Genomic DNA, 19,566 nt, shown 5'->3' with positions numbered 1-19,566 from the left:
TAAACCTAGGATTATGGGCGCAACAACAGAATGTCTAGGTATGCTTTTTTATAACAAGAATACAAAGCTGAAAATGAATGTACTGCAGCTAAAATATTATGTTCATTTTTCACATGGTCTACTCATTCCCCTTTCCACCCACCCCCCTAATATTCTTAAGAGGATCTCTTCTCCAGTCTTCAGAGAGTGGCTGTAAGTGGGGAGGCAGAAAAAATTCCTCCGTTCCTTCCACTCTGTAGTTTTAATCTGAAATCTTAGGCACAGTACTGCACCCAGAGCTCAGAAACTGCTTGCGCTAATGAAATTCCCTGTCTCGAAATGCGCCTAGAACAATGGGAGTTTCGAACACAAGCTTTATTTCCACATCAGCGAAGTTAATTGTTTCCAGTTACAGGAACTGTTATGAACAACTATAAACATTACACTGAACAAGACGCAGGAATATTGCAGTAAACACATAAAGTAGCTAAGATAAACACCACCTCCTCTGCAACAAGCAGTGTGTAAACTCACCAACTGCAGTTCTTTACTGAATACACTTGATAGATTCCCTTTCCCTAACAAGCAGTTTCAACATTTACACTGTAAGCTTTACCAAAGCCATAAAAAACCCTCACACAAACATTTACATCCCTACAGAGGGTTTTTTTTTTCATCCTAAAGGATCCCTAAATGCCTGGTAAACCATATCCAAAAATGCAGCTTTGTTTTACAGAACCTGGCACATAACTCTGTATTAAACAATTCTGTATATAAGAATCAGGATCCAGCCTTAATGAATAGAATTCAAGTTCTTTTTTTCACGTGCTGAACTTGCCAATAAAAATCAATGGGGCTTATGCCACAAAGTGTTTTATAGTCATTACTGATTATATTCCATTTTCCAGATAACCAAGGAAAAAAACCCCTCAAGATTATAAAGAACCACACCATGCACATTTCTTGGTTGCACATAGCTTTTTTTCTCGACTTCTGTTAAAACGTATAATGGATTCAAAGCTACTCCTGAAATGCAGTAAAGGGAGACTAGTGGGGCTGAGGGGACCTTCTCTATCTTTTACTCCTGTTGGTTTTCCCACTAATATTATCCATAAGCGTTTTCCTCTTCCAGTGAAGAAAAAGACAGACACACCCAGTATTTGAAACCACAGGTGAAAAAGCAGCTGAGGAAGCAATTTTCAGCAGAATTAGGTGAGGTGAGGTGAAGCCATTTGCTTCAGGCAGCAGATCTCACCCCGCCCTGACACCAAAACAGCCTCATTGCCCTCACCACTGCACCCTCAATGTTGCACCCTTTCTGCTGCTGTTGCATTATTGCAGCAGCACGGGAGTAGCTGCAGATGAGAGTATAGTTGCAATGACAGGGCTGGCAGTAGCGGGGGGACAACAATGGGGGCAACGAGTGGTGGGGACCTGGATCTGTGGTGTGGATGGTCAGGGCCTTTTGCGCACAGCACTAAAATGTCTCTGGCTGGCCCTGCTGGAGCAGAAAACATTAACTCATCCCCCAAAAGCCACATCTTCTACAGCAGACAACAATCTCCAGCTGCACTTTCTAACTATGTGGGTCAAACTATGTGCAACTTAACACTACGTTTAAATCAACTTTGAGTGAGCTAGGCATGCCAGAAGTCCTAACCAAGATCTTAAGCACAATAGAGTACCAATGAAACAAGCAAGAGTAGCCTTTGCCAGCCTGGTGCCATCCAAATGCTATAATTCCCATTTGCTATGCTGGTTGCGAGTGATGGGAGCTGTAGACCAAAAAAATTGTACCAGGTTGAAATGCAGCTGAAAGGTTTTGGGTGCTCTTTTCAAGAAACACAGCCTAAATCCAAAATAAGTGAACTTCAAGGGAATGTGAGAGCACTATGAATCTTGTGGGGGGTGGGGTGTCTTCCATAAATAGTATTTGGCAGCATCTATGAATTTGGTTTTCCCAAAATTCTTATTAGTCCAAAAAGAACAAAAGTCCTGAGTTAATATAGCCTGATGTAATTCCTTTTCTTTCAGTGGGTATACTCTAATATAAATGGTTTGAAGATCATGAAATCAACTACCGTACACATTACATTTATTTTTTAAAAAAACAGAAAGAGAATAATTAATGATGTGATCATCAATACTCCCTGGAAGTTAGAGAAATAAAAGATGCAATTATGAACCGGGACAGTGCAGGAAAGCAAAATGATCTTCCCACATTTGTCTGTACACCGAGCATTCTGGGAAAGTGTTACACTCCAGATCTATTACTTCTTTCAGTTAATAAAACAGTACCAGAGGATTAAGGTGTCACGGGAAGAAGGGATGATGCAAACTTATGATCTGAGACTACAACTTGCAAAGATTTACTCAAATGTGCACTGTAATGCACCACTGCTCCATAAGACTGCTGTGAAAATTGCTCTCGGTGTACAAAATAAAATTAAGTTCCAACGTATTTTTTGTAGGCTTAATAAATGTTTGACCACACAGGCACCAGAGCAGGATGCTGCTGCTTGTGGGAATGTGAACAACTACAAACACAGTGTTAACAACAACAAAACCACTCTCTCACTTATAGCAGATACTAAATCAGAGTACTAAATGTTAGCAGATATTTCAAAAGGTTGCTGGAACTTACAGTTCATTAAGCCCTATTTGGTTAAAACGTAAAGTGCTTGAAATGGTAATCTAAGCTATAGTTTTAGATGTACTCAAAAATAAATTAATTGGACAAACCAGCATTAAAACGTGGACGCTCATAACGCATTGCACAGGAATGCAGCTTGGCCTCTTGGTTTTACATCTTTTCAAGCTCTGATTGAAAGGAGTTTCTAGATCTTGTGGATGTGGGGGAATGGGGTGAATCCAAAAATGTGACAACTCTTTGTTATCTAAAGACAGGGAATAACCAAGAATATTATCAGATTTTGCCAAATAAAGGATTTTTAGGTATTTGAGTGGAAGTTGGTAGTCCCAAGGTTCTTGGTCCCACCAGCTCTCAGCTACTGATTTCACCCTTGCCGTGCAATATAACAACAGCAGCCTAAAGAGATGGCCACCAATTTGGATTGGAGGTACAGTGGAACCTCGGGTTAAGAACATAATTCGTTCTGGAGGTCCGTTCTTAACCTGAAACTGTTCTTAACCTGAGGTAACACTTTAGCTAATAGGGCCTCCCGCTGCCACTGCGCCGCCAGAGCACACTTTCTGTTCTCATCCTGAAGCAAAGTTCTTAACCCGAGGTACTATTTCTGGGTTAGCTGAGTCTGTAACCTGAAACGTCTGTAACCTGAAGTGTCTGTAACCCGAGATACCACTGTACTGGACGAAGAAGGGGGCTATCAATGGCTTCTGGCCATGATGGCTATGCTCTACCTCCACAGTTGGAGGCAGCAATGCTTCCAAAAACCAGTTGCTGGACGACATGGGAGGGGAGAGTACTCATGTGTTAATGTTTCACTCGCTGGTTTCCCACAGGCATCTGGGTGGCCACTGTGAGAACAGGAAGCTGGACTAGATGGGCCACTGGCGTGATCCAGCAGGCTATTCTTGTGTTCTTATAAGGTAACAGTTTAGGCATATCATGAACCCATCATTAAAGTGTAAGAGTAGAAAGAAGCTGCATCTTAGAAAGGGTGCAAAACTACTGCCCTATAGCATGTTCCTAAGCATCTTTGCTCAAAAGTAAACCCCTCTTAGTTCCAAGGGACTTACTCCTTGTAAGTCTGTTTAGAGCTGCAACAGCTCTAGTCTGCAAAGTTATAAAACAAGTTATGGATAGACGAGGCTGGCACCTTGGTTCTACAACACATTTACTTGCAAGCGAATCCCATTGATTTCTCTGAAATTTACTTTGAAATAAGTACATTTAGGATTGCAGCCAAAGACTCTTGGATAAAAATAGCAAGGAGGCTGCACTCATACCAGTGCAAAAATAAAGAGTTCTACCAGTGATGTGCCAAAACAAAAGTGTATGGTTAAATATTACATATTCAGCACACAATAAAAAATTAATGAGCACAGGGGTATATACAAATGTTTTCTGCATTAGGATTTGGAGTAAGCTAATTTTATTTTATTGATCTGAAGAGGCAGGAAGCAATAGAGTCATAAAATAAAATGCCAATAATTATATCTAGAATAATTCTACATGTTTTCCTTAAAGGGATGTTCCCAGGTTGAAAACACTGACATGGAGTATTTCTCCACATCTGCCTGAACCACTTGGGTGTCACCAGTTCAAGTACCTCTAAGATCTACACTAAATAACAACTTTAAACTGCAGCAGGGGATCCAGATAGCACTACTGACCAAGTGCACAACCAGAATGTTGTATTTATAGCCCCCACTTTGGACTCCACAACTCAATTTGTGCTTCATGAGGTACAAGGGATCCTGCAGCGCCTCTTCTTATCCAACACGTCAAAGCTGTTGCAGTAGGAAAATACAGATTATTCCAGAGCATAGAAGGTCAAAGGACTAAAACGTCAATTCCTATAAACACAGTAATCCCACAACGTCTCCCTTTATGGAAATGTTGATTTAACAAAGCAAGGGATCCAGGCAACACGAAGGCAGATTAAATCAAATGTGTATGGTAATGACAATTTGAAGAAGTTTAACACACACAAAGGATCTGATGTTGCAAAGATTTTGGCACATGTTTATCTTTCCGCTCCTATGCAATCTCACTGAAATATTACAGGAAGAAAGTCAAAGTCAAAAGTATGCAGAAGTTAGAACTGAAAGATACAAACTTCACTGCTTTTGAGCCACTCAAGGCAAGTCTTTACCTTATCATGGACTATTTACTACCAAATTTGTGCAGTGCCATAGCAGCAAGAGTAGAAAAAATAATATATTGTCAGAAATATGAACATAAAAGGAAAAGCAACAGGGAAAAAATCAGAAGTAATGGGGGTGGGGCAGAGACGTTTTCTCCCGATATAGGATGCAATCCTACCTAGGAGTAAGCACCACCGAATTCAATGTGGCTTGCTTCTGTGTATGTATGTCCAGTATTGCACTGCTTCATATTTAGATGGGCTCAGAATATCTCTTCATTTTGTCCATTATTTTAAAAGGATTTAAATTCCTCTCAGCATTGAAAAGTCAATGACCAATGAAAATGAATGCTTAAAGCAAGAACCTAAGTATTTATTTATTTTTAGGATACATATTACACTATTCTGTGTCCAGGGCAGCTGTCTACCAGCTCCATCTGGTATGCAGGCTGAGACCCTACCTGCCCACGGACTGTCTCACCAGTGGTGCAAGCTCCTGCTATCTCCCGCTTAGTCTACTGCAATGCACTCTATGTGGTAACTCAGAAACTACAACTAATCCAGAATGCGGCAGCTAGATTGGTGACTGGCAATGGCCACCAAGACCATATAACACTGGTCATAAGAGACCTACATTGGCTCTCAGTACGTTTCCGAGCACAACTCAAGGCATTGGTGCTGACCTTTAAAGTCCTAAACAACCTCGGCCCGGTATACATGAAGGAGCGTCTCCATCCCCATTTTCAATCCAGACACTGAGATCCAGCTCCGATGGCCTTCTGGTGGTTCCCTCACTGAAGAAATGAGGTTACAGGGAACCAAACAGAGTGCCTTCTCGGTAGTATCACCTGCCCTGTCGAACACCCTCCCATCGGATGTCTAGGAAATAAACAACTATTGCCCTCCCATCAGATATCAAGGAAATAAACAACTTTCTGACTTTTAGAAGACACCTGAAGGCAGCTCTATATCGAGAAATAGTTAATGTCTGATGTTTTACCATTTTTTCTATATGCTGTAAGCCACCCAGAATGGGTGGGGTATAAATAATAAAATATATTAAAGAAATAGCAGTGTTCAAGAGTTCCCAAAACAAACACATAGCACACGCATCCATGTCTTCAAAGCACCCATGTCTTCAATTCTAGCCCAAAATTCCTTTCAACATGTACACACACATACATACACACACACACACACACACTTTAATGCCTATATTTTATCTTTGTTTTTAATTACAGTTTTATGTATATTCTTTTTAGTTGATTTATAGGTATTAGTTGTGTTTTATCTATAATTTTATTTGAACACTGCTTGGGGAGCCTTTTTAATCAAGTCGTATTGGGTAGTTCCATAGAAATGTCAACCTATAGACTCAATTTTCATTTTCATATGTAGTTAACATGTTCTATATACAGTGGTGCCCCGCAAGACGAACGCCTCGCAAGACGGAAAACGCGCTAGACGAAAGGGTTTTCCGTTTTGGAGGCGCTTCGCAAAACGAATTTCCCTATGGGCTTGCTTCGCAAGATGAAAATGTCTTGCGAGTTCCTGCAGGGTTTTTTTCCTCCCCCCCCCCTTTTTCTAAGCCGCTAAGCCGCTTATCAGCTGATCCGCTAAGCCGCTAAGCCGCTAAAAGCCGCTAAGCCGCTAATAGCGCTAATCCACTAAGCCGTCAATGGGCTTGCTTCGCAAGACGAAAAAACCGCTAGACAAAGAGAATCGTGGAACGGATTATTTTCGTCTTGCGAGGCACCAGTGTAATTTCAAAGATAATTTTCCCACGTTTCATTAATTGGCAACTGTTTTTCAAAATGGCATTTTACAAGTGAATAAAACAACCACATGCAAGAAGTGTCACATACAAGATGACCCAGAATTTCTCTGATTTTTCCCCTAAAGTGCAGTTAAAGACCTCTCCAAGAAAACAGAGAACAAGCTAATGAGCCTTTAATGTACTTATAGTTTTGCTGACAATAAATTTTATAGAATCATAGAATTGTGGAGTTGGAAGGAACCACAAGGGTCATCTAGTCCATTCCCTTGCAATGCAGGAATATGCAGGTGGCCTGTATGGGGATCAAACCCACTACACTTTATAACCAACTGAAGTAATGGATGGTGTTAGGAGCAAAATTAGATTCAGACAGTAAAACCTATGCTGCTTGAGTGTGTTACATTTGTTACAAAAGCACATGCCTTTCCCCGCTCAACAAAATCCAAGAAAAGTTATTGAGGTTGCAAGAATGTTACATTAGTTACATATTTCAATACACAATAAAAAGGAAGTATTTAAACTACTACTTGATAATTTTTGTAGGAAAGTTCAAGGCAGCTAACCAACTGTTTAATGGTAATTGATGCTCAATACTATTAGCTGAAACACAAAATATTATGTAAAGAAGCTTATAAATGTTACACTGGTCATCACAGAATGGTCAGCTTGCTTGTACTATCACATTTTCATGGGGGGAATATATAAAGCTAAAGTAGATATGAGAGATCACCAGCAGCTCTGAGGTATTTAACATAAATTGTGTTTAATAGCACAGTAGGCAACTCTTCTCTGCTGACTGAAAGTAAAACATATAATGAGAAAACAATAGTCTTTGGCACAGAACTAAGAAACTGTATTTCTCAGAAAGGAAGAACATGATGTTCCCATTTTCAGATTGCCACAATGATGAGCACCAGTGGTGATGCCCACACTGAACCACACCAGCTATGTTCATTCACTCATATATAGTTCTTACCTATAAACGAGCTCTCAAGAAAACATTTACCACTTTCCAATTTACAAAAGCAAATTACTACAGTGGAACCTCGACTTATGTACGGCTCTACTTACGTACGATTCCAGTTACGACCTTCAGTAGATGCTTTGACTTATGAACTTTTCGCTAGATACGAACAGAGGCCTTGCCAGTAGCCGGGAGCTCACCCGGCCGTCTGCAGAGCAGCGCTGAGGCCTCTGCTGCCAGGGAGAGGGCCCCCATCCCACCTTCAAAGCTGTGGAAGAGGTGCCGCCTGCAAGAGGCACAGCAGGGCGCACTGCAGCCCCAAACCCCGCCAAGGAACTAACCCAAGAAAGTCCAGAGAAGAACCTGGCCTGGCAAGGAAAAAAAGTGACCCTGGCCAAACTGAATCAGCTCTTTACTGACCCTTGCCCCACCCCCAGCTTGTAGCCAGGTAAGCCCACCCACCCTCAGTGCACGTAAGAAAAAAAAATGTTATTTTTTTTCATCTACAATTCTGTCTTATTTATTTTATAGTACAGTACATTGATTATTGCCTTTGTTTTATGGATCTATGGTCTCGTTAGACAGTAAAATCTGTGTTAAATTGCTTTTTTAGGGGGTGTTTTTCATTGTCTAGAACGGATCAATTCACTTTTCCATTACTTTCTATGGAAAAGTGTACCTCTACTTATGGACATTTCTAGTAATGACCGGACCTCTGGAACAGATTATGGTTGTAAGTAGCTTCCACTGTACATAAATACTTTGGAGCAACAATGCCAACAGAAATGTCAAACGCAACAACTTTATTGCTCTTCAAAGACATGAGCAGGCATTTAAAAGCAAAGAAAGCTAGCTTATCACTCCGATGAACTCCAAATATGTTGTGTGTGCAATTCTCCTTGAAAGAAACTGTTTACAAGCACTCTTGAATACTGTATTTTAAAAAGTATAATAGTAGCATCCTGACAAATAGATGAGTCACCAGAAAAAGTCGCTAAATATCCCCTAAGGGGTACCAGGGGGAATATTGCTTATTTGCCATAAGATGTAAAATGTTCTCTAGTGGTTAAGACTTGGACCATGGAGCCAAGAATATGCCATCTACTCATTCTACTACAAGCCCGAACTGCTGAGTACCCCTACTTCTGTTGCATAATATGGATGCAAGCTATTTTACCTCTCCTCCAAGAGACCTTGCAAACAGTACCCTGTGTTACAAAGATTTGAACATTTGTACTCTATATCACTAAAGAGACTGGGGCACAATGTAATCATGCATAGTACGTTTTGGCTGGCCTCATGTATCAGCCAATACATAAAGTAAATTAAAGGCTGTCATTCCTACATTGCGGCTTTCAGTGTAGACATAGCTGATCACCCAACAAGTCTAGTCAATTGCAACTCAACACTATCCCAGATTAAAGTCACAATGTTGAACAAGTTCTCACATATGGATCATTCCACATCAAATCTCCTGGTGTCATATGCTCTCACGACTCAGATTTTCTTCAAAAAAAAGTTTATGTTATGAGATAACCTCAAATTATTTTTTAAAGATTTTTTTGGTCCAAAATTTGGCTCAGGAGAATTTTTTTAAAATTTTGATTTTTATGCAATTTAGGCTAATGCAATTTCTGCGTCAGTTTTGAAAAAACCTCCTGTTTCGCTTATTTTTCAACCAAATGGGTTTGTTTTGGTATCAAAACAAAGCTAATTGTGGTCCCTTTCAAAATAAGGTATAAAAATGGTATTAAGTGCCACAAAAAAGGGTCATTGACCATTCAAAGTCAATTTTTGTCATTATATTCCCAGTAGGTTCAATAAGCCATAGCGCGCAAACCACAACTAACAAGTTTCATACTTTTTTTGTAGAATGGGAGATGGTGTAAGGGCTGGGAACAACCTTGGTGGGATATTCACAGCAGAAAGAACCACAGGTGAACAGAGAAAATAAAGATCACTGGGAGGCCTGCTCAGAAACATTTCACGTGGACTGTACTGTATATCTTTTGAAAGCATATGTCACTGCTATGTATATCAAGCATATACTATGAGTAAATAAATAAAGTTTGTTTCAAAAATAAGTTTATTACAAAAAAAGCTGATATGGTATTTGAATGGAGGTTTGTTTTTTTATGTCTGCTTCCCACATCCACCCCTCTGGAAGAGGCAAAGGAGATTTTTTTTTAAAGTCCATACATTAACTACTCAGTACATACATTTGTTAAAAGCTAGATAGTGTCATACTCTCCAAGCAATTGTGTCCATTTGTCCAAACTATCATTGCTTAACAGAGAACAGATCTAGATAGTCTCTACAGATGCATCAGAAGCCTAGATCTGGCATGCTGATTCTGCCGTCATTCTGAATGCATTGGTTTATAATTAGAAAATCTTGGACAAAAAAAACTGAGAACATGTAATTATTTTTGCTACTGATATAGGCATTGAGAGAGTGGCTTACACAGACAAAAGGAAGTATAAATCTGTTTTGCTGCACTGTGATGAATAACTGTTGAAAAGGCTTTGATACAAGTGAAGAGGGAAATGCTGCTTCCTTTTAAAATAGATGGTACAAATACCAACCAATGGACAATGCAATCCTGAAATCAATGCCAAGTCCCATCTATTTGAGTAAGACCTGCAGCACTTCGAGGCTCTGGTACACCATGTAAGCCTTCCAATGTCAAGATGAAAACTGTTCTGATTCTCACCATATTTAACAGTGCTTCCCTTCTGTCATTCAGCCTTTGCTGTTCTCTAGTTCAGAAATAGATCCATGACAGTCTACAGCTCTTGTCAGGAAGCTTTGGGTAACTTCCCTTCCTACAAGAAACAAGAAAATTCTGTTCCATGGTGTACTGGGAGCGGTACAGTACTTCCCTCCCTGCTGTTGCTCCTTCTGTACAATATACTTTTAGTACAACAGTTTAGTACACAGCTGTTGTCCATTTACTGCCCTGTGTCCAGCAGTCTTCTTTAAAGGATGCCCTTCTGGGCACACTGAATTTCCCACCAGCGAATGAACTGTGCTTCGTACCTAGGGAAACTGTTGCATGTTCCGCTGCTCAAATAGCTAAGTCACTGGTACTGTAGTTGCCTTGTGTAATGCCTTCAAACAAGTTATTACTGATGGTCACCAAACTTGGATGGCCTTAAATTATGAATTTTAGACAAATTCATAAGGAAATGGCTACCAGTCATGATGATTACCCTTGAGGTTGGTCAAGAGGCTGCAACTAGTGCAGAATGTGGTGGCTAGGCTGCTGCTGGCAGCAAACTACCTTCACTATATAGCACCTTGTTTTCACGATTTGCACTGACTACCAATCCATCACTGGGCTAAGTTTAAGGTTTTGGTACTTACATATAAAGTTCAGGGCTAGGTTACTTGAAATACCACCTTATCCCTTATATATCCAGTAGTTAACTGCATTCTGAACCAGAGTTTTGCCTCCAACTTCCAAAAATATCAGAAGCCTGTTCCACAGTAACTTGGAGCAGGGCTTTCAGGGTGGCTGCCCCCTTGTTGGAACAGCAGTCCTGTTTAGATACAACACATGTCCACTGTCTGTTCTTTTCTGGAGAATACAGAAGAATTTTGCTGTTTCAACAAGCTCTTCTAGCGGGATGAAAAGATTTATTTGCCTTGGGTTTAAAAAAAATATAAAACGAACACCTATTTTTTGTTGTTTGGGGTACTGTTTTAAAACTATGATCAGTTGTTTTTATGTTCTATCGATAAAGCACCTTGAGACACATGCAAAAGGTGATTCATAAATTCATAAATAATTATAATTATATTTATCAGCTCATGTATCAGAGGCAGTATGCCTCTGAATACAAGCTGCTGGGGATCATGAATGGGAGATGAGTATTGCTTTCATGCCTATGGAAACCCCTACTTGGTTGTGAGAAGAGGATGCTGGACTGGATCTTAAGCTGGACTTATCCCACAGGGTCTGGGATGAGTGACACATCTTTCCTTCCTTACAAGTAATTCTTGGCTTTGAAGAACAATGTGTGCTGAAGGTAGCTGTGCATATTCTGTGCAACCCCAGTGTTAAAACTCCACTTTCAGTGCTGATATTTAAAAAGTCTAAAGCACACATAACCTTACACGTCCTTTCCACTGGCCTCACTGCTCCATCATTTCAGGATTATTATTTTTTATGCCATTATGGGAAAGTGTCCTTCTACAGTACAAAGCCAAATTAGAGTGCTCCCTAGCCCATTTACCAAAAAAAGTGAAAACAAGAGAATGGCCATCCCCTTCACACCACCACCCATTATGTGGGAACTGGATAAAAAATTTCAGGTCCTAAATTGGGGCTTATGAGGACGTCACACTAATCATGCATGGTAGTTTGAGCACAATTCTTCTGTTTCTACAGAAAGGCCTACCTTTCACTGGTCTACAGAGGGATAAATCCTGTGGCGACAGAAGAGTAGTTTCTAATGCTTGGAAAATTAGGAAAGAGCATGCAGTACTGCAGACAACCACCCACACATTTCCTAAGAGTCAGGGGTAGCCAACACAGTGCACTTCAACTGGTGTTGGGACTACAACTCTAATCATAAATGACCACTTGGCTATGCTAACTGAAGTTGAAAGACAGTGGCAGTCCAACAAATGAAGGGTGTCTCTGGAGCTACCCTTGGCTCTTCTAAAACCATTTTTCAATGGACTCAACGGATGCTGAAGAGTCATAGGCCAACCAGCCAAATAAATAAGTCTATGAAAGTTACTAGCCTCCTTACAGACTGAACATAATTGAAAATTGAAATCTCACTTTATTCACTAGGGCTAATCTGTGGAATGAGGAGGGGCACTACCAACCCTAACACTGCCAGCCACATCACAAACATAGTTGGGCACCAGGAAGGAAGTGAAATAATGGGAGTGAAGCAGCCAATCCAGTTCTGACAGTGGCCTTTCATGTCTCATCACCTATGGCTCCCAGGCAAGTGCTTAAATACAAGGCTGTTGTGGATCAACTCACTTATCATTCTGTCCAATTTCAGAACAAGCCTTGGGCTGACAAATACATGCAGCACTTGCAAGGACTGAACAGCTAAGGGTGCTCAAATAGCAAGGGGGACAAAATGGGGTGAAATGGGTGGCAATGAAGCATTATACACACTGCATGCCAAGACTAGGGGCTGTGTACACACTATATACATTTAAAGCACATTTAAAACACATTCATTCCCACAAATAATTCTGGACAATGTAGTTTACTGCAAGCAGGATTACAATCCCGGTAATGCTTAACCAACTACAGTGCCCAGAATTATTTGAGGGAAATAATGTGTTTAGAATATGTTTTAAATGTATAGTGCGTGTACAGCCAGGAAAGCTCAGCAGAGGTTCAACATTAGACACACTTTTTCCAAGGCTGTAAAACCAAGCACAACTGTTTAAGGAAATCCCAAAACTGATAACAAGCACAAGGGAGTGCTGCAGACCCGAATTAAGGGAGCATTGGCAAAGGCACAAAACCAATTGCAGTGCAGCTGGTGGAGTTCTGCACCTGGATCATAGCAGCAGGGGTCTCAGTCCTTCACTCTCAAGCTTCAGCAGCACAACAGTCCCCTGCCAACGCACCACATGCTATGGTAACCAAATCACATAATCCAAGAAGAAGAGGAGAAACTAGAGTCACAAATACCTTGCTTACTAAAATACCCACAATGTGATTTGAAAAACTACACCACAGTAAGATGCGTCTCTTCCTTTTAAATCACTAAAAGTATCAAGGAGTGGTAAAAGTTCAGCACTTCACACATAACAATGAGCACGGGACTCTTACTTAATAGTTGCATGTAGTCAAACCAGCACAATAGCAAAATTGATCCCTGCATTCCTGTAAAGTTCTAAAAAGAAAAACAAACAATTCTTAACTCCCATCAGTAAACAGTTGGCATGAGATAGTGTCACCTGCAAGAAACTCCCATTCGAATCATTTAGTTGCTTCCAAGTATGTTTAGAGTTTAATCCATGCACAGTTCAACTCTATGGAAATGATACTTCCTATCCAAAGTGAAACGCATCGTTTTGTCACACACAAATGTTAATATTGCTAAAACAAATCTGTTAGCACATCTTAGTGAGGTATTCATGATTCACATTTCTGACCCCAATGACTTCAACTGTGTTAAAAAAAATAGAACAAATGGTCAGAGACACTTAATCTTTTCTATCTCATCAGAGTACAAGAATTGCTACCCATAATTAACAGACCAAAACTTATTTTTTTAAGTTTTAAGACACTAGGATTAGAATATCCAAGTACTTACAGTTGAAACAGATTACACAGAAATAGTTACTCTACTATCGTATAAAACTGTTTTTGAATGTGTGTTTCAAAGACTATTTTGTTGTATTAAAACAGAAACAATTAGCATAAAAGCAGTAAATAATCTGGATAAACTATCAAATCAGATCAAATGCAGGTATCCTGGGCTGCAGTCTTATTTGAGAATAACCCCAAGTGAACTTAAATTCTATAGCATGTTGGTTTGGGCTGCCTGAGAGGGCTTTATACACTTTTCAGTGCTCCTGTCCTTCTGAACAGGAAAGTTCTCCTAAAACTAACTTCCCTGCATGCTTTCAGAAGAACCAGTGTTCAAGTCAATACCTTGAAAATTAAAGGAACTTCACCACAGTGAAGTCCAGCATTTAGAAGGTAGCACTAAAAATGAAGTATCTGTACTGTAGAATAATGAAGTGACTAAGGCTGTGGGGAGCATTGCTTGGTTTTTAAAGATTACTGCATGTTCTATACAACTGGGAAAGTGGACCTCTGGATCATAACCCCCCTTTTTAAAAAAGAGACACAGTAAAACTACGCTTTAATATTAAATACTGTTATTTTGACTGTGTGTGTTTCACAAAGAACACTATTTTGTACATAAACAACCAGCCCAACACGCTTCTTAAAACGAAACAGAAAACACACCCTATCCACGCCGGGTGGAAATAAGCTCTCAGCCAACCTTTATACCTCTGCATCACAAAAAGAGAAGAAGAGAAACATTACAGGAGAAAGTAACGGCTTTCCCAGCTCCTTATAATAAAACCACTTCGACAGCTACAGTCCCTTGAAAGGTCGCTGGATCAGAGCGGACTTTCTCTCTCTCTCTCTCGCTCTCTCTCTCTCTCTCTCTCACACACACACACACACACACAAAAACCCTTTTAAAATCCGTATACATTATTCTCCCTTTCAACGCGCTGCAGAGGAGAAACAGGCAAGGCAAGGGGAGCGGTTCTGATTATTCTGCAAAAGCATCGAGGCGCTTAAGGCGGCACTGGTAAGGAGGACGAAACCTTCCTCGCACACTTACTCCTCACTCTCCGGGACTTTACAGCAACTTGCTTGGTTCAGCAAAATAAGAAAGCCGCCTTCCCCGAGAAGCGCCCGGCTCCTGGGCTGGGGCTCCTGACGCCGCCGCTCCGCCCGACCCCCGCAGCACCCAAGTTGCGAGTTCGAATCTGGCGCAGGGAAGGGAGGAAGGAAGGAAGGAGGCTGCACGCTTGCCCGCCCCGTCCAGGCACCCCCGCTTACCTCTCAGAGACAGCAGCGCCGCCAAAGGGGCCACCCAAAGCCCCCAGCCCGACGAGCCCTTGCAAGTCATGCCGGGCGCGGGGAGAGCAGCGGGCGAGGGCACCTCGGTCAGCGGCCGACGGCGCTTCCTCGGCTGGCAGGCAGCTCGCCTAGCGGGCGCCCCCCGAGGGGCTCCAGGTGCCTCGCCGCTCCGCAGCCCGCCCAAGCGGAGCTCCCAGCCGGGGCGGCTCCCGCTGCAGCAGCGAGCCGCTCCGGCTCCTCCCGCTGCAGCAGCCGCCGCCGCCGCTGTCCCGGGACCGCCCGCCCGCTCTCGCACCACCGCCTGCTCCCCGGGAGGCTCTGGCGCTCCGGAGCCCCGGCAGCCCGGGGACGCAGCCAGGCTCGCAGCCGGCCCGAGAGCGCAGCCTGGCGGCCCCGCCGAGCTCCTGCGGCGCCGGAGGAGGACGACGACGAGGAGGAGGCGACGGTGGTGGTGGAGGAGGAGGAGAAACGGCGGCGGCGGCAGCTTGCCTTTGGCCGCGCCACACGCACTCGCCGCCGCCGCCCCCGCCAGCCTGGCTCGGGCTGCCCCGGGTGGGGCGGCGGGAAGGTGGGGAGGAGGAGGAGGAGGAGGAGGGGAAGCGCCCGGCCCGCTCGGCCTCAGGCGCCTGAGGGGGAAACGGCGAGCGACGCTCGTTTTCGCGCGCGCCAAAAAAAAAAAGGCGGGCTTCTGGAGCCGCGCGCGGGCCGGAAAGTTTGGGTCCCTCAACGTTCCTGGGGAGACTTACCAGCGGCTCAGGAAACGGGCTGAGGTGGGTTGGCGGATGCGGGGGGGGGGCGGCGCCACCTAAAATGGAAGAGGGCGGTTTTTTCTTTTTCTTTTGACTCGCCTCCCTCTCCGGGGAACGGCCTCGCACGTGCGAGGGAAAACTGCTGAAGTTGGGGAACGAGGCTGCTTCGACCGACGGGGTGTTTTGGGGGAAAGGAAAGGTGGTCGGAACTGCGCCCCCCCACACACACACACGGGACCCTCGGCGACGGCGGAGCGCCGCTCGGGGATCACGTGCAGCGCTTGCCCGGAGTTGCACCTGCATTCTCCTCCCGGTGACATTGCAAAAAAAAGAGCACGCCGGGGCATTGCTACGGCGGGGGGGGGGGTTGTGTGCGGAGCTCCTCTTGAGGGAGCTTTGGACTTACCGAAAGCAGTTTTAGATGTGTGGGGAAGGAGGGGGGCGCGCAGTTCCGAGAGAGATCAAAGTATGCATTTAAAAATAATAATAACTTTTTAAAAAATCACCCAGATCGGCCATTCGCATCTCTGCAGAGCGTTGCCTGAGCTGCACGGAACCCGGGCAGAAGAAATGCATTCATTCTCACTTCAGAGACATTCTTGCAGAAGGGCTTGGAGTCACTCGTGCTTCCACTACTCACAGCTCTGGGTAGTAGCCAAAGCCTCAGAATGGAGATTGCAAGGTTACAAGTCTGATTCCCGTATGGGACAGCTGCATATTTCTGCATTGCAGGGGGGTTGGACTAGAGTCACTGAGGGTTCCTTCAAACTCTACAATTCTATGGTTCTAGGTACTCTGGAGCTGAGTGCAAGCAAGACAGAAGTAAGGAAAGGTGGTGCTGGTGACAGTTTGGACATGTGATTTTGAAGGAGGAAAGTTTCTCCCTGCCACTCAACCTCATAGCAGAGCACTCCTAAGCATAGGAAACTGTCCATATAGCTCAGTACTGACAACACTGACTGGCAGCATCTGACTAGGGTTTCAGACAGGGAGTTTGTCCCAGCACAACCTGGAAATGCCAGGGATTAAACCTAAGACCTTTCCCTTTACTGAGCTGTAGCTCTTCCCCTGGAATTCCAGGTTCCAGCACAGGGCAGGAGCACTTTTCTTCCATGAGAAAGGTGAAAAAATGCATGTTTGTTGTTTTATTTGTCCCACATGGGACACCTTGTGGTGATGTCCTCCACATGATAGTGGCCTGGAGGCCACTATCAGGCTGCTCTCGAAGGCCCTTGGAAGCTTCAGCTTGGATCGTATTACATCATTGCTCCAGCATCTGCATTGGCTTCCTGTATACACTTTGAGCACAATTCAAAGTGCAGATTTAGATTTATAAAGCTTTTTTGTGGCTGAGGCACAATATATCTTGACTCATCTCCCATGTTCTTTCTCAGCCCTGAAGATGAATCCAGGGTGTCCTCAGTTGACAACCTCCAATGCATTGGGTGCAGGCAGCAATGGAATGAAGACATGTGCTCTTTCTAGGTGGCTACACCATAATCTTAGGAATGCATAAGTGTTGGTGCATCCTTGAGAAGCAGTAGTCCATCTTATACATCACAAATCCTAATGCCTCTGGGCTAATGGTGACGTCAAAAATCCACCAGAATAAAACAGAAGCACTGATACTATCGCTGAAGGAAAGTTGTGCAGGAGAAAATCAGTGGAGCTGGAAACTGCTTTAGTAGGCCTTTGTTGTTGTGTATCTTCACAAAGATGTGTTGATTGCTATCGATAGCTGGCTTTCTTCATGACTTGGGGGCACCTCCAGGATTGTCAGGTTTTTTTGTGCTTGAGGGATTCAAATGCCTACCAGAAAAGTTAAGTTTGCACAATTTAAGTGCTCTGTTACCTAGTGCAACAATTCCACTTTTAAAAGGAAATTGACTTTTTGTGGTTAGGAAATGTATTGAAAAGTGTGGAATGAACAAATGGTTAAAGGGAAGATGTGTAAACACCCCACAAGCAAATCAGAATAAATGCAGGATGAATGTTGCCTAATCCTCTTTGAAGGCCATCTAGGTTGGTGGGCATCAATGCCTTTTGTGGGAGCAAATTCCAAGTTTAACTAGGCGCTTCATGAATAAGTATTTTCTTTTGCCTGTCCTGAACCTTCCAACATTCTGCTTCACTGGATATCCACAAGGGAGAAAAACTTTACCTACTTTCTCCAAACCATGTATAATTTTATACCCTTTTAAATGTTGCCTCTTATTCATCTTTTCCCTAAACTGAAAAGCCTTTCCACAATGCTGTGGCCACTTTTCCTCAAATGTGAGTTTCTCCATTCCCTCGATCATTCTGGTTACCCTTTTCTGAACCTTTTCCAACTCTACAATATCCTTTTTGAGGTGAGGCAACCAGACGTAGTATTCCAGACGTGGTTTTCCCATAGTTTTGTATGGGAGCATTATGATATCGGCCATTTCCATTTCAGTTTCCTAATGATCCCTAGCATGGCATTTGCCTTCTTCACAGCTGCAGTACACCGAGTCGACATTTTCATGGAGCTATCTACTACCACCCCATGGGATTGTTCACCACCAGTTCACTGCTCGTGAGCATATATGTGAAATGAAGATGATTAATTTTTTTGCCCCAGTTTGCGTCACTTTACACTTGTCTAAACTGAATCGCATTTGTCATTTTACCGCCCGTTCACTCACGTTTGGATAGGTCCTTTTGCAGCTCTTCACAATCTCTCTTAGCTTTACCAACCCCAAACAGTTTAGTGTCATCAGCAAACTTGGCCACCTCACCTCCCTTAACTCTAAAATTGCTTATGAACAAGTTAAAAAGTGCAGGTCCCCGAGGGACTCGACTTTGAACATTCATAGAATGATAGAATTGTAAAGTTGGAAGGGACCTGAAAAGTCATCTAATTCAACCACATGTCATGCAATGCAGTCCATCTGGATAAGTGTCCATCGATTCAAATCAGCAGTTTCACATTTGAGTTCTTTGAGAACTCTCAGGTAGATGCGATCTGGATTCAGTGATTTATCCTCACAGGAAAAAAAGTAAGCGAGGGGAAGAGTAGGCAGGGGTCAGAGGTGTTGGTGACAGTGAAGCAACCCTCACTTGTATTTAAGATAAAAATGGAGGGAAGGCAAAACAGAAAAGGGGGGACACCAGGCTGGGGGGGGATGAATTCACCTGGTCCAGGGCCTCCTCAAACCTGACGACAACTCTGCCTCAGAGTCTGATTCCTCTGCAACTCTCCACATCCTGGCTTCTAGCTTTCTGCCCTATTGAATTGGTCTAAAATCTTTTTTGCTTGCCAGCTTTCCTTCTCCTATGCACTATTTGGACTTCCTCTTCCAAATCTCTTAAGCTAACCAACCGCTGGGAGAGATCATCAGGGGGTTTGGGCTGGGTGTCCATCAATATGCAGCTGATACCCAGCTCTACCTCTCTTTCAAATCAGAACCAGTGAAGGGCGTGAAGGTCCTGTCTGGAGGCGGTTGGAGGATGGATGGCAGCTAACAGATTGAGGTTGAATCCTGACAAGACAGAAGTACTGTTTTGGGGGGACAGGAGGCAGGCAGGTGTGAAGGACTCCCTGGTCCTGAATGGGGTAACTGTGCCCCTGAAGGAGCAAGTGCACAGCCTCGGAGTCATTTTGGACTCACAGCTGTCCATGGAGGCACAGGTCAATTTTGTGTCCACGGCAGCTGTCTACCAGCTCCATCTGGTATGCAGACTGAGACCCTACC

At 43.3% G+C, this 19,566-nt stretch overlaps 1 protein-coding gene across 1 annotated transcript in view; it reads right to left on the bottom strand.

Moving 5' to 3' along the window:
- IGSF11 (immunoglobulin superfamily member 11) overlaps nucleotides 1–15,272 on the bottom strand; it is a 175,445-nt gene extending 160,173 nt beyond the window's left edge. Inside the window, exon 1 of the mRNA XM_081860526.1 lies at nucleotides 15,081–15,272. Within this exon, the coding sequence (XP_081716652.1) occupies nucleotides 15,081–15,150 (70 nt within the window). The 5' untranslated portion in view covers nucleotides 15,151–15,272. The remainder of the gene's footprint in view (nucleotides 1–15,080) is intronic.
- Between the last annotated feature and the right edge of the window lie 4,294 nt (nucleotides 15,273–19,566).

This window comes from Podarcis erhardii (assembly GCF_964252035.2).
Source record: "Podarcis erhardii genome assembly, chromosome: 4".
NCBI classification, from domain to species: domain Eukaryota; kingdom Metazoa; phylum Chordata; class Lepidosauria; order Squamata; family Lacertidae; genus Podarcis; species Podarcis erhardii.
The sequence above is the reverse complement of the archived record's forward strand: the minus strand, read 5'-3'. Positions and strand labels throughout refer to the sequence as shown.